Below are 22,224 nucleotides of genomic sequence, written 5' to 3'. Positions count from 1 at the left end.
ATTAATATAGCGTAATAAAAGAGTTAGGAAGGGTGCAATGCTGAAATGTAAAGCGATAACATGTTGATGAAACCTGGGAAATCAAGGACCAAAGACATGTATTGCTTTGGTTAAAATTATTCTTTTAGCCAAATTAATAGCTCCTATATCTTATTGTTATGGATTATCATGAAAAAAAAAGATTTTGATTATCACCATTCATAAAAAAAGATCTGTATATAGGCCTGTATTTAATTTCCTTGTCTATCGCGGATGTCAATATAGCCTTGCTCCTATTGGTGGAATGGCAGTCAAGGGGACGCGTTCCTCTTTGTGATTGGATGGAACTTGGGGTCAGAGTTAAGTCGAGAGTTGCTAACGCTGACGTCGACTTGTGCAGCAAAATGGCGGCGTTGACAGCGGTCGTGCAGACGAGCTGGTCCGTTTCTTTATTATCATCCCAAAAACGATCCGCAATGAAGACGCCAAGGCGGTTAAGACTTTTGGACAGCAGTATTATCTTACTCCTGTCGTTTGCCTCTTTGCTGCACTGTGCTCAGGGTGACGGTAGGACTTTGGTGCTGCTAGACAACCTCAACATAAGAGACACCCATTCAATCTTCTTCCGCAGTCTGGCAGGTCAGTAAAAAAAATCATATGGTTTCCATATTTATTTTTACCCTCATAAATATAATTATTAAGTCTACTTTACCAGGTGTATAAGGTTTCTGTCAGGCTATATAGAGTTACATGGACAGCAGGTGGACTTCATGCAGCACAGCAGGCTGCTAACATTAGCTTAGCTGAAATATGTTTTCTGTGTCTCACCAAACCTCAAAAAATTTTTGATGGTTTGGTGTATTGTCAATATATATTGTCTACGTGTTTAGCGGCTTTGGATATCAATTCAAAGCAGTTAATCGAAATAAGTAAAGAGAAATTCGGCTTCACTGTTTTTACTGTGACTCACTTAATAACACAATGTCCCAAAGTAATAGACTATTAATTTACCTATGCATCTTAATCTGTTTTGTTTGCAAACAGGTGAAATAATCGAGCACTGTTTCTTTCTTACAATTCAAATCAGCATCACTGAAATTATATTGCTGTTTTGCAGATCGTGGCTTTGACCTCACAATCAAGACAGCTGATGATCCATCCCTATCTTTGATCAAATATGGCCAGTTCCTTTACGACCATTTGATCATCTTCTCCCCATCAGTTGAGGGTAAGTTCCAGATTGTTAATTCAAAATTAAAGTAAAGTTTTTATGGCTTGTGTTTTGCTTGATGAAACACAGTCTGTAGAAATAATTATTTTTGGTCATCTGCAGATTTTGGTGGGAATATAAATGTGGAGACCATTACATCCTTCATCGATGGTGGAGGCAATGTCCTGGTTGCTGCCAGCTCAGATATTGGTCAGTTGATTTATAGGAGATTTTTTTTTTTTACAATTGTCGCATGATTTATAAAGTATTTATAGAGTATTGTCATTTACATATATTTTCCATGTTACACAGGTGACCCATTGAGGGAGTTGGGCAGTGAATGTGGCATTGAGTTTGATGAGGAAAAAACTGGTGTCATTGACCATCACAACTATGATGTGTCTGATCCTGGAGAGGTACAGTGTTTTGTCTTTATTCAGAAGACATATTAACTTTGAGGCTGTTCACGTTTGGTGCTAATATCCATCTTGTGTAATCTGATCCCAAGTTGATAGCAGTAAGTACATGTGTTCACACCTGGCTTTACAATCTAACTGCACATGTCCTGGTTGACCACTTGTGGTCAGATAGTTACCCGTGGCCTTCGTCACAGTCACAAAAAAACCAAATATGTGATATATGACATTGCACAGATCATCTGTGCATCTCTCACGCATGGAGCCTTAGCCCTAGCTGCCCTAGCGTTTAACCCTCTGAAATCTGAACTGCTCAGCAGCTGACCTTCCGCAATTTTCTACACAACTTTGCTCGGCACACAAAACCTGCGAATAAGTGAATGCACCTGCATTTTACGATAAGGTGACCACAGAGGGTACAGTCGAGGCAAATTAATAAATTACAGGTCACTCTCCTTGGTATGAATCTCCTGGTAATGAATTGATTGATATTTTCCCAGTTCAGTGAAACTTTTAGTGTAACCTTTGCATCAACTCCGATGTGCCAGCAGTTGTGCCTAATCTTTCACCTATTCTCTCGTTAGTCAAGTTTGCATGTTGACATTCTTTTAAACATCGATTTCAAAATATAGCCAGTGTCGTTAGCTTTTGACTGACACCTCACTTGAGACTATAGGTGCTACCATGTTGTCTTCACATGCAACAATAGCCAACTGTCCATCAAGAAAATGCACAGCCCCTAATCTGCCATGTAGCAAGCTTGTTTGGGTTGAGGCCCGTTAAGAAGTGACTCCCAGGATTGACAGCACACATCTGGAGCTTTGAAGCTGGGCTCACATCCGTTTTGTTCACTTTTTATCCTCTGAATTTGACATCAAAGATGAGCAGGAGGTTTTCAGTCTATAATTCATTCTGTAAGTTTTGACGCTGCTTTTTGCAAAATGTAATTTTTCCAAAAACTAGCATCCTGGTTATAACTCAGCTTGTTGTGTGGAGTCAGGTCAGTTCAGTAGGTGGTCCCAGGATGTGTTGCCAATATGGACTGTATTCAGATTATCAGAAGAATGCTGTCCACTTATGATCCGATCACCAAGAACAGATGTTAGCATCATTGTGAACAGCCCATTTGCTTCACAAATCCAAATTTGAGACCTGACACTCTATGTTGATATTTACCCATTCTATTTTTTGTCTCCAGCACACCCTGATTGTCGCTGACCCAGAGAACCTGCTTAAAGCTCCAACTATTGTTGGCAAACCCACCAATATGCCTGTTTTATTCAAGGGTGTTGGGTAAGCAGAAATTGTAACAGAAAACCCAAGATTGTGACGGTATATCCCTAAATATTTGCTAAATATGCAAGGATGCTGGCATAAACAAATGTCCCTCACCTGGTTGATTTTATGAATCTTATCAAAGTTTTTCATTGAACAGCTCCTTATTTTGTTTGTGTGGTTAGCTGTACCAAGGAGTTGTCCTGGAAGAAGCAACAGTCTATATTGTACCTGTTTGGAAATGGTCCAAATTAAATGTAAAACCCAATGCAAACTATATCAAAATTCTTCTTCTAGCATGGTGGCTGACCCAGACAATCCTCTCGTCCTGGACATCCTAACTGGCTCTTCCACATCCTACTCATTTTTCCCTGACAGGCCCATCTCTCAGGTAGCATCAATAACTTACCCTCATACTGTTTGCTCAGATATTTTTCTTAAATTAGATCTTCAGGACAGTGTGTCCACACTGGTTTTTACAAATGACCCGATATGTCACATATAAATTACAACATAAATGTCTGTAACTATGCAGCTATGCCAATGACATTCCAGCTTTACTTCACCCCTGTGTGCCAGCAAATATAATTTTAGTATATTATTTATACAGCAAAATATTTCTCCTTTTTTAGGATTGATAAAGTATTATTCAGTTCAGTTCAATTCAGTTTGTTTAATTTATATAGTGCCAAATCACAGTAAATGTCATCTCAAGGCACTTCAAAAATAAAGTCTAGTTCAAACCAACTACAATGCAATTAAATGTAAAAAAAAAATTTAATTTAAAAGAAGGTTACCTAGCTCAGGAAACCAACAGATCGCATCAAACGGAGAACAAAACCAGGACATTAAGATAAAAAAAATACTTGCTCAATGTGTGCATTTGTTGATGAAATCGTGTTCTTTTGTTACTTATTGTAATTAGCCATATGGAGCTAAAAGCATGCTAGTCTAGAGAAAGCTAATTGTTTTTTCCTTTTGTCAGAGTGATGTATAACTTTGTTGGTATAACTTTAAATAAGACACAAATCTTTGCTAAAAAAAAAACCCAAAACAATCAATTCTAAACTAAACCAAAGCTTTTGAGAACCCTTCATAAAAAAACACTTTGTTTGCAAAAATCAGACTGTGGCCTTTTTCATGTTCAGACTTTCTCAAGTTAATCTGGATACACAGAATACATGATTTGGACGGGTGGTCTAAAAAGTCCTAAACTTCCTGTGTGTTTCCATTTCACACAATATAGGCTAAATATTTCATAGAATGACGCAGATGAGAACATTTTTACTTTCAAATATAAAACTGAAACATTAACTTTTCTCCATTTTTCTATGAGAATTTGCTTTGGTGAAACCATTCTGGGTTAAAGTTGGCATCCTGAGGTTGCTGATGTAGCAATTCATTTGACTTGTGATCCATGTCTATTAGGGAACAAAAACTTAACACCAAATGAATCAAACAATATATTTTCTGTTCTGGGTTGATCAAGGATACAAGGGATATTTTTATAAACTGGAAGGTAGCTAAATCTCCAGACAAATAAGGCTGGTTTAATGCAATGTTTGAGTACTTGCTTGGTTGATTTATATTAAAAATTTTTTTTAAAAAAAGCAGTAAAAGAAGAAGTGACCACACTTTTTGATTGTGTGGTCATTGATAACATTGATAGTTTTTTACCCACTTACATACGAGTAGAATGATTTTCTTTTTAAGTTTCACTTACTCTTGTTCATAGATTTGCGCTGAGAGCCCTGCTTAGTTTTTTTTTTATTTTACTTCGTTAAAAATTCCCTAAAAAAAGCATTTTTTTGCAGTAGAAAATAACTACAGAGGTAGTAACAAGTGTTTCCAAACACTCTAGTACCCCCATGCCGTTGGCAAGAACACCCTGCTGATTGCTGGACTCCAGGCCAGAAACAATGCTAGAGTGGTTTTCAGCGGCTCCCTGGACTTCTTCAGTGATGCCTTCTTCAACTCGGCCGTGCAGAAGGCCAGGCCTGGTTCACAGAGGTACCGCACAGTATTTCTCTGTCAATTTCCCCACATGTAAAAAAAAAAAATTACTACTAATAATCAAAACTGTCATTTGGTAACATGCTGGTTACTTGTCTTTTTTTTTTTTTTTTTTTTTTGCTTAGTGTGTTGCCTTTAGCCTGCAGCTGACACAATGTACTATTAGACTTATAATTCTAATGTCTAACTTTCAAGATTGAAACAAAAATATTTGTTCTTCTCTACTGACCAGTTCTGAAATTTCTGGGGTGACAGTTGATGGCTCATATTTTTATTTTATTTTGGTTGCTCTGTAACATTTACACATATAGGTCAAGAGTAATTGTTCTCACCAGGTGGAAGACTTTGGCTTGGCTGCTTCAGATTGTTATTAGGAACACAGACATGAATGCTGTCTGAAATCTTCTCCTGCTGCTTGTTGGCTTTGTCAGGTATGAGCAGACGGGGAACATGGAACTTGCTGTTGCTCTGTCTCGCTGGGTGTTCAAGGAGGCTGGTGTGCTCAGAGTGGGAGCTGTTGCCCATCATCCTGTAGGAGAGACCACCCCACCTGCAGCATACACCGTGACTGACCTTGTGGTGAGTTTGTCATCAACGCTTTAAATGTGATTTTTATATATATATATATGTATATATATATATACATACACACACACATTCTGAATGATGAACCGTTTATCTCAATCAATAAAACTTTTCCTTGCAGGAGTACAACATTGTCATTGAAATGTTGTATGAAGGCCGCTGGGTTCCCTTTGATGGAGAAGATATTCAGCTTGAGTTTGTGAGGATTGATCCCTTCGTGAGAACTTATCTCAAGAGAAATGGTAGGATGTTTCGCTAGTTATCATTTGCATTATTTTAATATAGTTGCTTTTCAGTCTAAATGTATTGTTTGTTTTTTCTTTTACTAGGAGGAAAATATCGTGTCCAGTTCAAGTTGCCTGATGTGTATGGAGTCTTCCAGTTCAAGGTGGACTACAACCGTCTGGGATACACACATCTCTACTCCTCCACACAGGCAAGTTATACCAGTTCACTTCACCTGGGTATGCCCAAATCAAGGCACTAGTATTTTTTTTTTTTTTTACTATATGTTTTAGCAGATTGAAACATTAGGTTTTATTTACTAGGTGTTAAAATGAACAGAAATGGAAAATATATTGTCTTAGCTTAACATTCATAATTCATTTCACCTCAATAATTTACTGTTTGGCTTTTTGACTTCTACAACTGTGTTACTTCTCCACAGGTATCCGTGCGGCCGCTGCAGCACACTCAGTATGAGCGCTTTATCCCATCAGCCTTCCCATACTACGCGAGTGCCTTCTCCATGATGACAGGACTCTTTGTCTTCAGTGTCGTCTTTCTGCATATGAAAGAGAAGGAGAAGTCAGATTAATGCAGAAAAACATTGGGAAATGGGAAACAAGAACATGGAATTAAATTATGGCACGAAGAGTTGAAATTCAGTTATGATGGCTTGTGTTCACCCGGGGACTTGGACTGTTTCTGTTGGACTGTCAGGGGTTGTTAATCAATTGGGTCTGGGGGTCAAAAGGGGTACTTACTGCAATTCAATGCAGTTTATTTTTTTTATTATTTTTTTTAATGTACTCTGAAATCACCTAAAGGCCCATATGTTCTAAAGTCTGTCAGAAGTTTTATAAAGTTGCTTTAGAATTGATTAAATTGTCTCTGGGGAAAACCCTAGAGCAGGAAAATGATAAACCTACATTTTTTTTTCAATTAGAAAATGTTAATGTGGTAACAACATGCACTGAATATGCTAACTGTTCTTTGTTTTTTTATAAGACTTTGATGTTTCCAAAAGAGCTGGAGTCCTTAATAAAACACTGACATTCCACACATTGGGAGTCTTTGTGGTTTCTGTCGCAAGATTAATAGTGCTGCTTTTCTACTGCAGATTGAAAAGTGTGTCCTACTATGCTGTGCCAGTTACCGATGGCATTCATGGTTGTAAACACCGAAGTAAAGCAGTAAAATACTTACTTTCATCAACAGCTGCTTGGAAAACGGGGGAAAGAACGGCACATTTCACGTTTGCGTTCTATAAACACCTCTGCTTAACTCTGGGAGGACGATGTGAATCAAACGAAAACAAACAAAAATATGAATGATTAAGGGGAAACAGAGTTTCGCACCTGACGCCGAATTTATCAGTTAAAAATGACTTATGGAAAATGCTTAATTGGAGTTGTTGTATTCGGTATTTGTTCAATGCTAAGTTGAACCCCCCCCCCAGATTTAAGACTTTTCAGTGGCAATCAGTTGCAGCCGTGTTGAGGTTAGTCCGGTGACGTAACCCGTTGTGTTGGTTGATATCCTGAGCAGATGTAGCAACTCAGCAGCCGTTGATCAATTAACCTCAAATACGCAAAAAAAGGTAACCTAAAGTAGTCGACGATTGTCAGCCAGTTTAATGAAAGTATGGTAAACAAAACTGCTGTGAATGTAATCTTAGTTTGGGCACGAAAACTTTATCGCTAACCTCAGTCTAGCGTTTATTGTACAGTGGCTTAAGCTAATGTAAAAACATTATTTGGCTAACAGGAGGTTTAAGTAACATGCAGCTTGCTGCGTATTAAAAACGTGGTCGCGAACTAGCGGTGCAGTCAAATCCAGTTTTAACAACAGACATCCAAGGTTGTATCATTAGTTTGAAAGCCAATTGTAGTGTAGCTAGCTAATGCGGGCGGAGTTAGCGTTAGCAAAAAAAAAAAGAGCATTGCTTTGGGAGAGTCAGCTGACAGGCTGCTGTAAACTGCCCACAGACCAGTGATGGATCAACTGAAAGTGAAGGATCGGATATTGGAAAACATCTCCCTGTCCGTAAAGAAGGTAAGGTCTTCTGGGTTGGTCAAGCCTGTTTTAATATTGTCAAACAATTTACCTAGGGATTTTTCACATGCTCGACTCATTGCAGATTGACGTTAGGTCATCTTCTGTCTGCTAAAGAGGGCAACTTTGAAGTCGGGAGGACATAACCCGCTCGCAGTCATGGAAGGGCCTTGCCCTTTGCTGATATAAGAAATTAGCGTATCAGCGCCTCCTTATGACTTCTCAGTCATCTTAGGTTTTATAGCTTAAGTTTTCAATTGATAGTTATTTGTTTTTTTCTTTTATTTGTTGCCCACAGTGAACAATAACGCTAACCTGTGTGTCGTACACACACCTGCAATCATACCTCTGCAGCACAAGTTAGCCGATCGATCTATCCCCCTACTTTTTGTTTAGGCAATTATATTTAAGAGTATGTGTCCACTTATGGTCGGTGTTGTGTGAAAGTACCTTTACAACAACTTAACAGGCAGCATTGTATCTTCCTCCTCCTTTCCCTGCAAGTTTTTACATACACTTTTCACACCATGTGCATTAGTTTTCATTTAGCAAGACCGCTTCTGTTGGTTGTTTCCCACTCCAACCCACTTGTCCCATAATTGGGGGATTGCATTGGAAAGCTCTTGGTGTGCATTTAATGCAGTCAGCCAATTCCTGTGTTTTACCACCTTTATCTACACGTTTCTTGACCAGTTACCCTAATTATTTCTCCTCATGTGATGACCGCCTGAAGACTGTTGAAGTGTTTGAACTTTTGTGCCTCGAGTCACAAACTAAGTGTACAGTGTTTACCTCAGGCAAACATCACTTGATCATGTGGAAATGCTCATAGGACATACACGCCTTGGGAGTTTCAGTGTTGTCTATGGTTATGTTCAAAGGGGCTCTAAGGATCAGTTTGGGACAAATGGCAACAATGGCACACTTAAGCTGACATTAACACTTTGTGTGTATGTCAGTAAAAATATGTGGAATTTTTTTTAAGATGCAGAATTTGGCTTCCTGTGCCAGCACATTGGCTTTGTCATAAAATGATAACTACACCAATGACAATTTCTATTACAAAAACAAAACATGTAGAAATTGTTGCCCTTATAGCACTCATCGTCCCCCACTTGTGAGGACCAGAAATACTCGCATATCAACTACTTTGTGGGTTTCCTGGTCACTGACGTTCTGTCAAGTCTGTGCCACTGACAGTTTCAGTTAGTGCTTGTTTCATGCGCTTTGCCTTCAGTTTCATTTTAAATCATGAAATGCATACCTTGCAGGATTTAGCGCAGGCCATTGGCTTTACTGCTGATTGAGAGCATTCATTTAAATTAATTCCTTGGTTGTTTTCTACTATTTTTGTCCTGCTGCTAGAACTTGTTTTCGCAGTATTGATATTACCATCTGCAAAGACTTGTAAGGCCAGCAAGCAGTTTTTCAAGCTTATCTTCACTTTTATCTAATTTAAATTGAATTTTCTGTTGTATAGAGTCTTGTTCGAAGGATTACTGCAAGTGAGCCTTTCTAAAATGTATTGCACAGCCTTCCTGAATGGCAACTGAAAGGCTTTAATTTACTCTGTGAGCGATTGTACTGCAAAACAAACTGAGCAACTGTGTCTCTGTAGTTGCAGAGTTACTTTGCAGCTTGTGAGGATGAAACTCCAGCTATCCGAAATCATGACCGGGTCCTTCAGCGTCTCTGTGAACATCTTGACCATGCTCTGCTGTATGGGTAAGGGATTTATCGTAAGAGAATTGCACACTGAACAAGGGAAGTTACACAGTTCAAACTGCATGCAGTTTGTTTTGTTTGGATTTGTCATGCATAAGTTGTTTGTATTATTCATGTAAACTTGCATGTGCAAGGTTCATCTTACTGCGTACGTTCACAGCACGAGCTTTCTTTTTATTGCATTTATTTACTCAATCTATAAAATACGATATACTCTCTATATATATGTATATACTTTATAGCAGTTATTGTCAATCTTTTCTTTTTAAATGTGTACCACTCAGGGTTTGAAATAGCTCATTCTTTTGTTAGATCTGCATATTAATAAAATTTCACCTGCTGCAATGTAAGTGTTCAAACCGCTGAAGGCACGAGACAGACAGACAGAGGCAGGGAAAGCAGAGGGAAGTTTTGATTTGAGTGATTGATGGGGTATAAATTGTATGGACAGAGAGAGAAACTGTGATGCATAATATCACAAGTGATTACGCACTTGAGAAAAATGTGTAACAACTATCCCTTTGTAATATAAGAAATCAATACCAGTGGATGGTTAAGGTCTCTCTCTTTTTTATTTTTATTTTTTTTTATATTTACTTTCAGTTTTATTGAGTCCAGTGTTTCAGTTGAAGACAGCCGAGTAAGGCTTTGTGGATTTAGTCAGTCAGGAAGGATATTAAGGTTGTCGTTGCTTTGCCAGGAGGTTGCAGCAGAGCTTTAGAGGAAGTGAATGAATGACCAAAAAGGTTCTTTTTAGATCACACATTGACAGTTGTGCTTTATTGTTAATATTGACTTTGGGTACACATTTGGTTTCATGTAATCTCTCACACTATGACACCCCCTTGACCTGTTTGGGCTTCATCCACGTGATTATTTTAGTCTACAGGACATCTCTTCAGGCTACTGGGTCCTGGTCCTTCACTTCACCAGGAAAGAAGCTGTTCGACAGATAGATGAGCTTCAGCACATAGCAACAAACCTCGGTCGAAGTGAGACATCTTTTCTTGCAAAGTCAAATACACTTTACACAAAGTAAAGCATCATTCGTTACTTGGTGGGCTATATGCAAGAAAGAGCTCCTCTCTGTTCTTTGTAGGCCGTGCATGGTTATACCTGGCATTAAGTGAGAGCTCATTAGAGAGCTATCTGCGCCTCTTTCACGAGAACCAAGGACTGTTGCAGAAGTATTATTTCAAGTAAGTCCACTTTTTGTTATTATTCTTGGGATTTTAATAGTATATTCTTATATGTTGCTTTGGCAGTTATCAAACACTGTTCACATATTTTTGTGGTAAGCTACGGTCACTGGCACTCACTTAACTGATATCCTTCACTGGTAGGAACGCATTGGTGTGCAGTCATGACCACCTCACGCTCTTTCTCACGCTGGTGTCTGGCCTGGAGTTCATTCGCTTTGATCTGGAGCTGGTAAAACTTTCTTATAAGATTAATAGAAATCAGCTCCTAAATGTTTGCAGCATGTCTAAAACATTTCATGTTGGGTCCTGCTCGTTCAGGATGTGCCCTATCTAGATGTGGCCCCTTACATGCCCGAATACTACAAACCACAGAACCTGCTGGACTTTGAGGAGAGACTGCCCAGTTCAGACAGCCTGTCCCTGCATTCGTTCACCTCCCTCAACTCCACCAACTTGGAGTGGGATGACAGTGCCATAGCTCCCTCCAGTGAAGGTAAGACACACTGGTTGTTCTCTTAAGCTTTTACTCCATAACTCAATCCATGAGTTCCAGTCTCCATTTTATAATAATGCAATTTAGAAATGAGGCACAGACTCACTGGTTTTACGGTCATCTATAACTTAAGTGATGTTTTATTCTTAGTTATTATTGCCCAGTCTCTGCTTTTCTCATTAAAGTAGCCCCATCAAATTTTTGAGTTTCAATTTTATGTGGTCCTGTGTCTTGAAATGGCTGTAATCTGGCACTTTTCATTCGGGGAACGACAGTTGGGGAATGATAGTTGTTATTTTTGGGTTCACAATGTGACCAGGGCTCGCTGGAATGTAACATTACATATGTTTTGACAGAAATTCATACATTGATGTCAAGCTAATGGCATGGTGAAGTAGTTGGTATGATTCTTGTAAAGTCTTGTGACTCACACATGCTAAAAGGCATTTTTATCAAATGGGTCAGTTGGCACGCAGAGCCAGATGATTGCAGAGTGCAGTCACTGGAGTGATTGCAGCACTCAGGCAGTGCTTTCCCCATCACTCCCCACAGATTATTGAGCCAGTTCCCCTGTTTTAGTTCCCACTTTTCTATTCCCCCTCATTGATTTCTCTCATTGTTAATACGTATTCCATATATCATGTTTTTTTTTTTACTGTTTCTGTGCCATTGACTCAATCTCCTCTCTCCTGTTTCCACTCCACCTCTCTCTAATGTTGAATGTTGTCCCTCCTTTTTTTAGATTATGATTTTGGTGACATCTTCCCCGTGTTGCAGTCATTGCCAAGTGCAGACTGGGAAGGTGGGACATTGGTCAACCCCCCCCCCCCTCCTGCCTTTCCATGTTCTCTCCCTCCCTCCCTCTTGTCAAGCATGACCACAGTTTGTGCTTAATGCATGCTGGGTACTTTAGACTGTGAAACAGCTAACTGATGCAAACTACTGTATCTGAAGATACAACTACAAGCTTGATCCAAGGGACATGGATAAAAGGGGCTTGATGTTTGGGAATGAATTCAGTTTGGAAGATTTGTGTTTGGTTCTAAGTATAGTTGCTTATGACTATGATTTTTTTTTTTAGTAAAAAAAATGGATGTGCTTTGTTAACATCAACAGTAATATAGAATAACTTAAGTTGCATTTGACTGATTTCTCTGTCATTCTATTAGATGAACATCCTCAAGGAATCCATTAGATTAATTTATAATGAAACCAAGTTTATGTGAAGCAACCCTCCTTTGAGATCAACTATGACACATGAGGACTAATTGGAAGAGAAATGGTTGTTAATCCCGAACTTTGGTGTTTTAGTTGCCAAATTTGTTAGTGTACTTAAATTATATTGTTTATTTATCAAATATACGAAAAAAAAAAGTAATTATAAAAAGATATACACATTAAGGTGAGTGGAGAGTTTGGGTCATTGGGGAATTCTTCATTGGGTGGGTTGTCTGTTATATTCTGCATGTGTTACTTATCTGGGGAACGATCCGTATACTCACTCTGCCTTATTATTTACCACAGCCATATGAATGCCTGAAGCAGCTGGTACTCACCTCGTCAACTCTTGCCTTCATTGTACTGTGTATCTGTCTGCATAGCAGTGTTGTGTAGTCTTTTCTTCCTCTGCGATGTGTTGCACTGGCCTAGGTTCAGCTTAACTGTAGTATGAGAAAACAATCAACAATATTTGCTAATTATCATGAAATGTGGATTCCCTTTAAGCTTAATTTAATTAAAGTGTTCATAATAATCTTGTGCATACAAAATCATTATTGTCCAAATCAGTTTTGACATAGTTTCCAACTGATTTCATGGTCTAAACAGGGAAAATTGTCATGGATCGCAACATTCAATTCTAGTGGTTGTAGTTTAATGAAAACAACTGGAAAGAGCTTTGGTCTGTTACTCTTGAGGAATATGAGTAAATATAGATTTTCATTATTTAAATACTTGTTGGTTCATTAGCTCTGGCGGCCATGGTAGTAATGCTTGACCTAGGCCTGTGTCTCTGCGATGAAAACAAAATGCTGCCTGTGTACCTATCTGATGTCTTACTCTTTGTCTTTTGTGCCTTATTGACACTGCCGAAGAACTTCAAACCATACTGCAATCCCTAACCTTGACTGTGCTATGCCAATGAAAGAATACAGTGTTTTTTGTGCGCTTGTTTGGTTTGGCAATATTGTAACAATAATAATAATAATAATAATACTATATATAATTTATGATTAGAAGCAACTCTCCTTGAAATGTTTCTTGAAATTGAAAGCCAACCTAACAAAAAGCGTGCAGAAGAATTCTGTGTATTTTTTTTTATTTATTTTTTTTATTATTATTTCTATAGAAGTAAATTTGGTTAAGTGCTGTTTTTGCCTTAACTATGTCTTTGTGTGGCTTTTCATGGTAGAGGGTGACTTGACTGATCAGGCCAGCTGCCCACGATCCAGTGGCTCTGATCCCCAGACGGTCATCAGTGACACGGCCGTACAATGTGGCACAGTGAAAGGAATGGTAGCCGCTCACCTTCCTCCACACAGCCCAACATTCAGGCACAACCCCTTCAACGAGGACTCGGACACAAATACCTCAGCAGACGTCACACCAGTTCATACGGCCAGCCGCCACAGTTCCACCACCATTGGAGATGAGACGGAGCTCTACAGCAATGAGCTTGAGGTCATCAGGTACAGTAGCTGAAGCTTCAGGGTTGAAGTATTACATTCTGTCAGAGCTTAGAAGCCAAACTAACCTCTCTGTTATTCCAGGATGGCCAAACGAAGAAAACCAGCCAAGAAGAGACGTGGGAAGGGATCCACAGATTCCAGCAGCAGCATCCATAACTCTCTCTCCTCAGAGCACATGGAGAGTGACTACAGTACCCTCACTTCAGATGATGTAGATTCAATGAACTGCACTGTAGTGCAGATGGATAGTGAAAGAGGGCTTGGAAGAAGCAAGGCCGGATCAGAGGTTGGGGAGGAAGGGGTCGAGGAAGGGGTAGAAGGCCTCTTACGACTCCCAGAGATGACGGACACCTCCATGGATAGTGTTGGCCAACCCCTTCGTGACGTCATGGACCGGCTCAATGGGACTTGGGAGCACCCAGAGGTGGATGAAGACAAAAACAATGAAGGCTGTAACCAGACCTCTAAGCCTCCCACGCAGCAGCCCTTTCGAGCGGACTCAGGGGGCAAGCCACCTGACCCAGCTCCAGGAGAGTTGTCTGGCTTTACTCTGGCCAAAAGCTCCAACCTCCTGCAGGCCTCTCCTGTTTCCGCAGACTTGTGCTGCTTTACCCCCAGCAGTCCAGGCTCTGCTGACTCGAGTGGTGGCCACAATGACTCTACAGAGCAGAGCCAGTCACAGACTATTTCAGGTAGCCTTGAAGATGAAGGAGAGACAGAAGCACCAGCAGGACAGAAGCCCAACATGAAGGAAGTTGGGGAAACGCACAAACTCACATTTATAGCCGAAGAAGCTCAACAACAAGACGAGAAGCATAGTCCCTCTGAAAGTTCTCATCCTGCAGAGTTTAAGTGAGGAGTTGAAAGTTGACAAAATTAGTTGTTGTGTTTTTCAATGTGTGTCTAATGTTCTTCATTCATATTTCAGGGTGGACAACAATCACTTGCTTCTTCTAATGATTCATGTATTCAGAGAGAACGAGGAGCAGCTCTTTAAGGTGAAAACGGATAAATTTATATTTATTTTGAAATGTTTAGAGAAAGTTTAGAAGTATTTTTTTTATTTGATGGATGAAGTATCACATCTAAAATTAAATAACATAAAGAAATGAAGCACTACCAAATTGTGACCTTTTAACGTGGGGGTGGCGGTTTTGGTATTGTCAAACTCGTACTTGTTTTGACATCGGAGAAGTGGTTTACAGCCGGTTGCTCTGGAAATGTTGCAAGGCTCAGTTTGTCAATGGCCTTTTATTCTTTTTACTGATTTTTCACAAGTTGTATAATTATATCTGTTAATGTCTTCACACCCAGATGTTAAGATTAGCTTTTAAATTGTTCTTTAAAACAATCACAAAGCATGAACAAGAAGCAGCTCCTTGTGGAGCGTATCTTCACAAAATAAATCTTTGTATTTCACTGTCTGTTATATCTTAACACTATGTTACAGTGTGCTGTCTAATTACCAAACTCACAACAAATTAAGATTTTATCACCTGCAGAAAGGTTTTTGGAGACTTGACCCAATTTATCTGTGTTTTCAGATGGTGAGGATGAGTACAGGACACATGGAGGGGGACCTGCAGCCACTTTATCTGCTGCTCACTGACTGTTACATATACTTACTAAGAAAAGGTAAGAGGCCAAAATTGTCTTTGTCTGGTAATAACGAATGCACAGTACACTCCTAATTACTATCATTAATTTGGGACATGATAATATTAGTTTTAGTTGTCGCATTAGATTTTTGCAAAGATCAAAACAGGGGCTTCCTGTTTTGTAAACCTGAGTTTGTATGTTGAAAGATTCCTGCACATACTTGTTTCTGTCATCAGAATTTTGTTATGTCAGTCATATAAGATCTGTGTAGAGGAAGATAGATGAACATGCACTAATTGCTTGTCTTTGTTATGCTTCTGTATTCGTCCATAGGTGCAGCAGAAAAGCCATACACTGTAGAAGACGCTGTTTCTTATAATGAGCTGGACTATCTTTCTGTAAGTCTTCTGAACCACAACAGTTTGGCTCTTTTTTTGTTTGTGTTTGTTTCAAGTGCATTTGTTAAAGATTCTTGAAGTTGAAAAACTCTCTGAGCTTTTGAGTATATGTTTTTGTCCATCTACACAGTCCACAGTGTGATTCATGTACCATTACTTACATTATGGGTCACGGTCATGTGGTATTTACTTGGATGTGATAGCAGGGATGATGCGGTGCTGTGTCTCTATTAAAGTAGTGATAAAATTGTTTCCCAACAGGTTGGACTTGACCAGCAAACAGTGACGCTGGTTTGCACGAACAGACGAAGGAAATTCCTGTTGGACACAGCTGATACTTCTCTGACTTTGTGAGTGTAACTTAGACTTAGACCTAGATTGATTTCCATCTGCAATTATTGTGTCGTTGTGTCCCTGTCCTTAGACACAGAGTGCTCATAGTTTAATCTACTTAAGTTTGTATTGAATGTTAGAAATCAAATGGTATGCATTGATCTGAGGAGTGCTAAATGGATGATTGTCTCTCCCCTGACCTCCATTTTCTCCCTTATTTTTAGATGGTTCCTGTCTGTCCTCAAGTCAGCCATGGTTCAAGGTTGTCGTGAGCCTCCCTATCCCTCTGTTCTGACAGATGCCACAATGGAAAAGCTGGCTCTCACTAAGTTTGTCTCCCAGGAGTCTCAGTGTGAGGTACAGTAATGTTGAAAATCAATTGCACTAGGTCATAGGTCTGGTCTATTAATGACATGGACACATGAATAACAAGATGAACTCAGTCAGAGCTCTATGTTTTCATCTGTTCATGCTATACCAGCCCTTGATAGTACTTACTATCCTAAATATATTATTTTGCCTTAAATCTTTAACACAGTTAATTTGGCAACCCAATAAATGTGTGTACTCCTGTAACACCACTGCACAGCATTTGATTTTTGTGTATTTAAGATTTAACTTGAGTAACACTGCCACTTGAAAATGTAATCTGCATGGCAATGCAGTGCCAATTTTATGGCCTCCATAGACTCTATCAATAAAGATGCATAAAAAATTGTATTATTTTAATGTCTAAACCTTCCAAATTATAATATTGTATGATAAGAACATGGAAAATGTGCATGGGTAGGTAGAACACGGTGTGGAAATCTGTAAGCATCTGTGTTTTGTTTTGTTTTTTCTCTCTACCAAAAAGTTGCTTGGGTAGTGAAAAGCTCTGCCTTTACTCTAGTGTTCACTCCGAGCCTGCTGTTTGCTTCCCCTTCAAAATCAAATGTCAAATTATTGCTTCCCTGTTTGTACAGGTATCTGAGGTGTGCATTCAACTCTATTCACTGATTCACTGGGAGGATCCTATGGACATTGCTTTGTCTCCCCAAGGTGGCACACCAACCCCTGGGGCACCTTTCAGCACAAAAGAAGGGATTCTGCAGTTTATGTCTGGAACCACATACCTGGGTAAAGAGCAGTGGAAGAGCTGCTACCTCGTTCTCAGGTATGTGCAGGTCATACACAATAAGTACTCCTCTCAGCTCTAATAGTATGTTCCTCCTTACTTAAGGTTTGAAACGTCTCTTTCCTTCACAAACACACTGATACGCATTCATGTCACTGTCATTATGATACTATATTGCATTTAAGCATTGAGTGCCCTAAGTGTAGATCACATTAACCATATACCCAACATTCTCTTTCCTCCTTACTAAATGTGGTGTTAGTAGAACGTGTCAAACATACTGGAAGTGATATTTTCTTGGCTTTTCAGTCCTTTAACCCTGTTATTACAGGACATGCTGAAAGCTTGGGTTTTGTTTTGTGGACAGAGAAAATGCTGCTTTATATATAATGTAAAGCACATGGTCACCATGCAGACAAATAATAATCGCGTCATACAGATATTGTGCCTTCTCTATGATATGATATGTATTCTTGAAATTTTCAGCCTACATAATGTGTGTATGTGATGTGTTCTGATTCCATGAACTGAAATGTTTGTTCTCTTTTCATACAGTAATGGGATTCTGTACCTGTATGCAGAAAGAACAGATGTGACACCTCTGCTGTCCGTCACCATGGGGTAAGCCTCAGTCAGCTGAAAGCTGAAACTGGAGATGACTGGAACATTTTGAGGCATTAACAGCTTGAAAAGCACGTGGAAAAAAACACTTATGTTCACTGTAATTATTTTGAACCTTAACAGAGGAGAGCACTGTGGAGGCTGCCGTCGCTCAAACGGCACAGAGCGTCCTCATGCCTTCCAAGTCATCCTGATGGAGCGCCCCCCACTGGTGCTCAGTGCCAACAATGAGCAGGACATGGCTGACTGGATGCAGCTGCTTTGCCAGTCTGTCTCCAAAGGGGTAAGGAGAGAGACTAGGCAAAGTACACGCCATATCATTTTAATTTTGCATTTAATTTTAGACTATAGATTGTCATAGAAACAGGGGAATAATAATAAGTATTATACATCTTGTTCAGTAATGCAAATAAGGTTTTCTAATGTTAAATATAATGCAAGTGTGAACAAGAAGCTCCTCAAATGGGATCATCTTCCCTTTTAAGCTTACATTCAGAAATTTCTTTTACAGAAATTCTGTGGGCATACCTTGTGAATGTTTCCCTCCTGAAAAAGTGCATTAGTTGCTTCTCATTGTGTACAAGACAAATCAGGGTTTGGCTTCTTAAGTAATGTGGACTATCAAAATGGATTGATGAAAGCCCTGTTTATTAAGGCAAAGTGTAATGAAACTATAACCACCTTACCTCCAGGTCATTCCTCAGGGTGTCACCCCCACCCCGTGTATCCCATGTTGTCTGGTGGTGACAGACAACAAGCTGCTAACATGCCATCAGGACTGTCAGACGAGCTTTTTCCGTTCACTGGGAGGCGCTGACATCTGTGATGTCACAACCGTCAGCGTGGAGCCTGACAGAGAGTACTGTGTTATTGTGAGTGATCACCTGTTCTGCTCCTCCTTGTTCAGAATAAACAGAACAAAAGTTAAGGTCTACATGGGATCAGGAAACGTGAAGAATTTAGAAACTTCTATAGTTTAGTTGTTAACTGCTGCCTTCTACTGACCTTAAAGATTCTGTGTTAATGTTTGCATGACGTTAAGTTCCTCAAATAATTAAAGTTAATCAGTGACGGCTGATATAATCTGCAGCCAGCAACATCCATCATTCTAAAAGGAAAACTGACAGTAAGTGTTAGCTAAAGATTATTGACTAAAGGAATGTTTGTGCATATGTGTTTAATATGAGCTGAGACTTAGCAAAGTGTAAAAGAAAAGGTAACAGAGCTAAGCTCCATGGAATTTAAATTTGAATTCTGCATTTCCAGTCAGACATGTTCCCTTGCATTCTTTTACAACACTTGCATGCAGCACACTACAGTTTGGTGTAAAACAAACAAACTGTAAACTTGCTTTGCTAAGAGTATCATTCAACATGAGGATTTGAATGTGTTTTGTACTTGCACTAGAATAATTTGTGTGTTCTGATCTTTCTTTAAACATCTGTTTGTGTTGGTAGGAGTTTACAGCAGATCGGACCCAGTTTCTCCCTCCCTGGGTCTTGTACTTCAGTGGGTGTAAAGAGAGAGATCGACTTCTGCAGGCGTTGGACGGTGCATGGAAAGCCATTTTCCAGGTCGGAGGATAATCTAAACTGGCATTTACAATGGACAATTGCAATATTTACTGCACCAGAATAACGGCATAGAAGATCTGAAGTCCAACAACTACTGGTTAAACCCTAATGTATGTCATCTCTTCATGCAGGTTGACCTTCCCCACAGAGAAGTGTGTGATCCATTGGTGCAGAAGCGCTGTGGTGAGGCCCTCGAGCTGATGAAGAGTGCCTGGCAGAGAGCAGACAGTCTGGCTCGAGGCAGAGCTCAGCGGGAACCATGGTGCTGACAGACGCACGCCTATACAGCCATGTGTGTGTTGCCACTGGGAAAACAGTTATGGCTAAACAGCCTGACATGGTTCCAGTATAAAGCGTCGGGAAGAATTTTGGGTTTCCGGTTAGTTAAATAACGAATCAGATGTGTGATGTAATGAACCGGAGATTCAGAAATACTTATATCAGAGAAATCTGCTGAAGTTACAATACATGTGGAAAACAAAACATTGTCCTCCAGCAGAGTGAGAGTTTATTTAATCAGGACATGGTTCAATAGAGATTCTTCTGAAATTTAAGCATGTTGAACAAATATGCTAAACCATTGAGGTTGTCAAATGACTAACCACTGACTATAAATGAGTTATAGATACGACTGAAAATGTTGGAACTACATCATTTAGTACACTGAAGAAGCTGAGTAGTGGGGAGCAAGACAAGAATGATGAATTCCAATCAATTCTAATGCTTCTTATTGTGTAAATGGGGATAAGTTCACACTCCTTACCTTGACCACAAAGAAAAATCACTTAATTTGCTGCTGGTACAACACACACACACAGCTGTGTGAAGATGCAAGTCACTTTTTGCTGACTAATGGTGGTATGGTATAAGTGGTGTAAGTGTATTGGAAAAGTACAGTACGCTGTACAGTATCTGTGTATGATCACTGACAGTTGTGTATGTGTCTGACGTTCAGATTAGTTTTTTCGAAGGGCGCATACCTCTACACTGAATTATTCTCACATACACATTGTACGGTCGCTTGTGAGAATGAGGATTTGAAGTTTGTCTGGATGTTTTACACAAGCACTCCAGATAACATGCTTACACCTGTAATGTCAGTCTGAAATCTTGCTTTCGCAATTTTAATGTCACGGAGATGGAAAGAATATATCAGGAAGTGACACAGACCTGCCTTTTCTCCACTTTGTAGAATCAAATGGAGGTTTCCATGCAGACTTGCACATTTTTATTTATTTTATTTTTTTGCTGTTAATTGTCTTTTTTTTTCTTTTTTTAATTGGTACTAGTTGTGGCTTTACAACTTTTAATTTTCTTCTCGGAGTAGTGGGAACAGTTTATTTGGTGTTATTATTGACTTGGTGTAGACTTGTGTGTCTACAAAAGCAGATGTTTGCTTCCCCTAAAGCTTGGGAAATTGTCAGAGTAAATATTGAGGAATTTGTGAAGAATTCTTTTACACGTTGACCTGCATGTTGTCTTGGCTTCTCATTTTTCTGTTCCGTCAGTGGTTGTTGGCATTGTTAATCACAGAAGTGTAACACCCCTTTCTGCACTAGTAATCAGTGAGCTGTGTTGGACCATCTCAAGTTTATAAATTCACTACTTCTTCAGCCTAAGGCCAAAAGCTTGTTGTATCATCCAGTATTAAAGCTTCGAATGGAATGAGAATTGCAATATCCTAAATTTAAGCCTTTTTTAGTCCCCTTAGTGATTGGCAGACAGTAATGCATGTGCAACAGTCTGTTAATGATATTAACCTTGAACAGAGTACAGCTGCCTGTTGTGGCAGTGTGTGTCGGTGGTCAATAAAAGTAAGTAGATTCTTTTGCAATGAAAATGTGGCCTTTTTCAGCTGAAATGGATGAATTAGCCAGCTTGTTTCAACTAAATGAAACCTTGTATTTAATTTTTAGTTGATGCCTTACACTAAAATTTGGCTGACTGCATTTCAACGCTTAAACAATCATAAGTCTTTGTTGTGGCTCTGGATCAGTTTGAATGAAATGCCAGTGCATGTACTGTATGAAGGGCTGCATATGAAAATGTAGTATTTCCAGCATAGACTTTCCACCAGATGCTGCTTTTTAGGCCAAAAATGGTATATATAAGTGATTTTTTTTTTTATTTTTTTTTATTTTTTGTTCTGTTGTTTTATTTTTTGTTTGTTTGTTTAACCAAAAACTCAGTTGTTGATTATGCACTGTATCAAAATGCCACCCAGCCATATACATACGTATGTCTGTGCAAATAATGACACCGTTGTTCTTATTTTAGCATCGGTGCTTTAAGCCTTTCAAAGTGCCACTTGGTCTAACACTTCCGTTGCTCTTTTACAAAAAACTCTAATCTCAGGTGAAAAAGGTTCCAAAACCTTAAGACTCACCGTGTGTGTGTGTGTGTGTGTGTTTGCATTTGTTTTGTTACAGCAATTTTGCTCAGTACAGTATTTTTTAAGGCCCTTTGTTATTTTTTGGTTGTTGCAAAGCTCATTGCAGAATTCTGACATTATTTTGCACACTCAGAGAGAGCGGCAGAGTGATGGAGACGGTTGGAAAAGGTTTTATGTAAAATGTCCTTCAATAATTCACTGGGTTCTAAAGTAGGTTGTGTAGATGAAATCCTCTCACCCACTGAGTTCCCGAAGGACTTGTTGACTTGGGACAGTATGGACTTACTTGAACTGTTTGTTGGATTATCAGTTAAAGTGTGCCGTGCTC

The 22,224-nt window shown here is 39.3% G+C and overlaps 2 protein-coding genes across 3 annotated transcripts; both read left to right on the top strand.

The window, feature by feature from the left end:
• Window positions 1-364: 364 nt before the first annotated feature.
• Window positions 365-6,762, top strand: ddost (dolichyl-diphosphooligosaccharide--protein glycosyltransferase subunit (non-catalytic)). The gene is made up of 11 exons (XM_075476280.1): window positions 365-618; window positions 1,097-1,207; window positions 1,313-1,399; window positions 1,502-1,605; window positions 2,804-2,898; window positions 3,178-3,271; window positions 4,742-4,890; window positions 5,325-5,472; window positions 5,600-5,720; window positions 5,808-5,914; window positions 6,146-6,762. The coding sequence occupies exons 1-11, from the start codon at window positions 384-386 to the stop codon at window positions 6,293-6,295; spliced, it is 1,401 nt and encodes a 466-aa protein (XP_075332395.1). The 5' UTR covers window positions 365-383; the 3' UTR covers window positions 6,296-6,762.
• A 448-nt stretch (window positions 6,763-7,210) lies between these two features.
• Window positions 7,211-21,641, top strand: plekhm2 (pleckstrin homology domain containing, family M (with RUN domain) member 2). 2 transcript variants are annotated; one of them, XM_075476278.1, is made up of 21 exons: window positions 7,211-7,300; window positions 7,689-7,755; window positions 9,374-9,480; window positions 10,363-10,472; window positions 10,580-10,679; window positions 10,824-10,911; window positions 11,001-11,175; window positions 11,918-11,977; window positions 13,586-13,862; window positions 13,944-14,714; window positions 14,791-14,860; window positions 15,407-15,497; window positions 15,795-15,859; window positions 16,121-16,209; window positions 16,417-16,549; window positions 17,158-17,348; window positions 17,865-17,930; window positions 18,054-18,213; window positions 18,623-18,802; window positions 19,388-19,504; window positions 19,636-21,641. In XM_075476278.1, the coding sequence occupies exons 2-21, from the start codon at window positions 7,696-7,698 to the stop codon at window positions 19,771-19,773; spliced, it is 3,048 nt and encodes a 1,015-aa protein (XP_075332393.1). In that variant the 5' UTR covers window positions 7,211-7,300; window positions 7,689-7,695; the 3' UTR covers window positions 19,774-21,641. The 2 variants fall into 2 exon arrangements, with proteins under 2 accessions (XP_075332393.1, XP_075332394.1); XM_075476279.1 differs by lacking the exons at window positions 7,211-7,300; window positions 11,918-11,977 and having other exon boundaries at window positions 7,599-7,755.
• Window positions 21,642-22,224: the final 583 nt, after the last annotated feature.

This window comes from Odontesthes bonariensis, chromosome 10 (genome assembly GCF_027942865.1).
Source record: "Odontesthes bonariensis isolate fOdoBon6 chromosome 10, fOdoBon6.hap1, whole genome shotgun sequence".
Taxonomy (NCBI): Eukaryota; Metazoa; Chordata; class Actinopteri; order Atheriniformes; family Atherinopsidae; genus Odontesthes; species Odontesthes bonariensis.
Note: the sequence above shows the minus strand (reverse complement) of the source record. Positions and strands in the feature narration are given on the sequence as shown.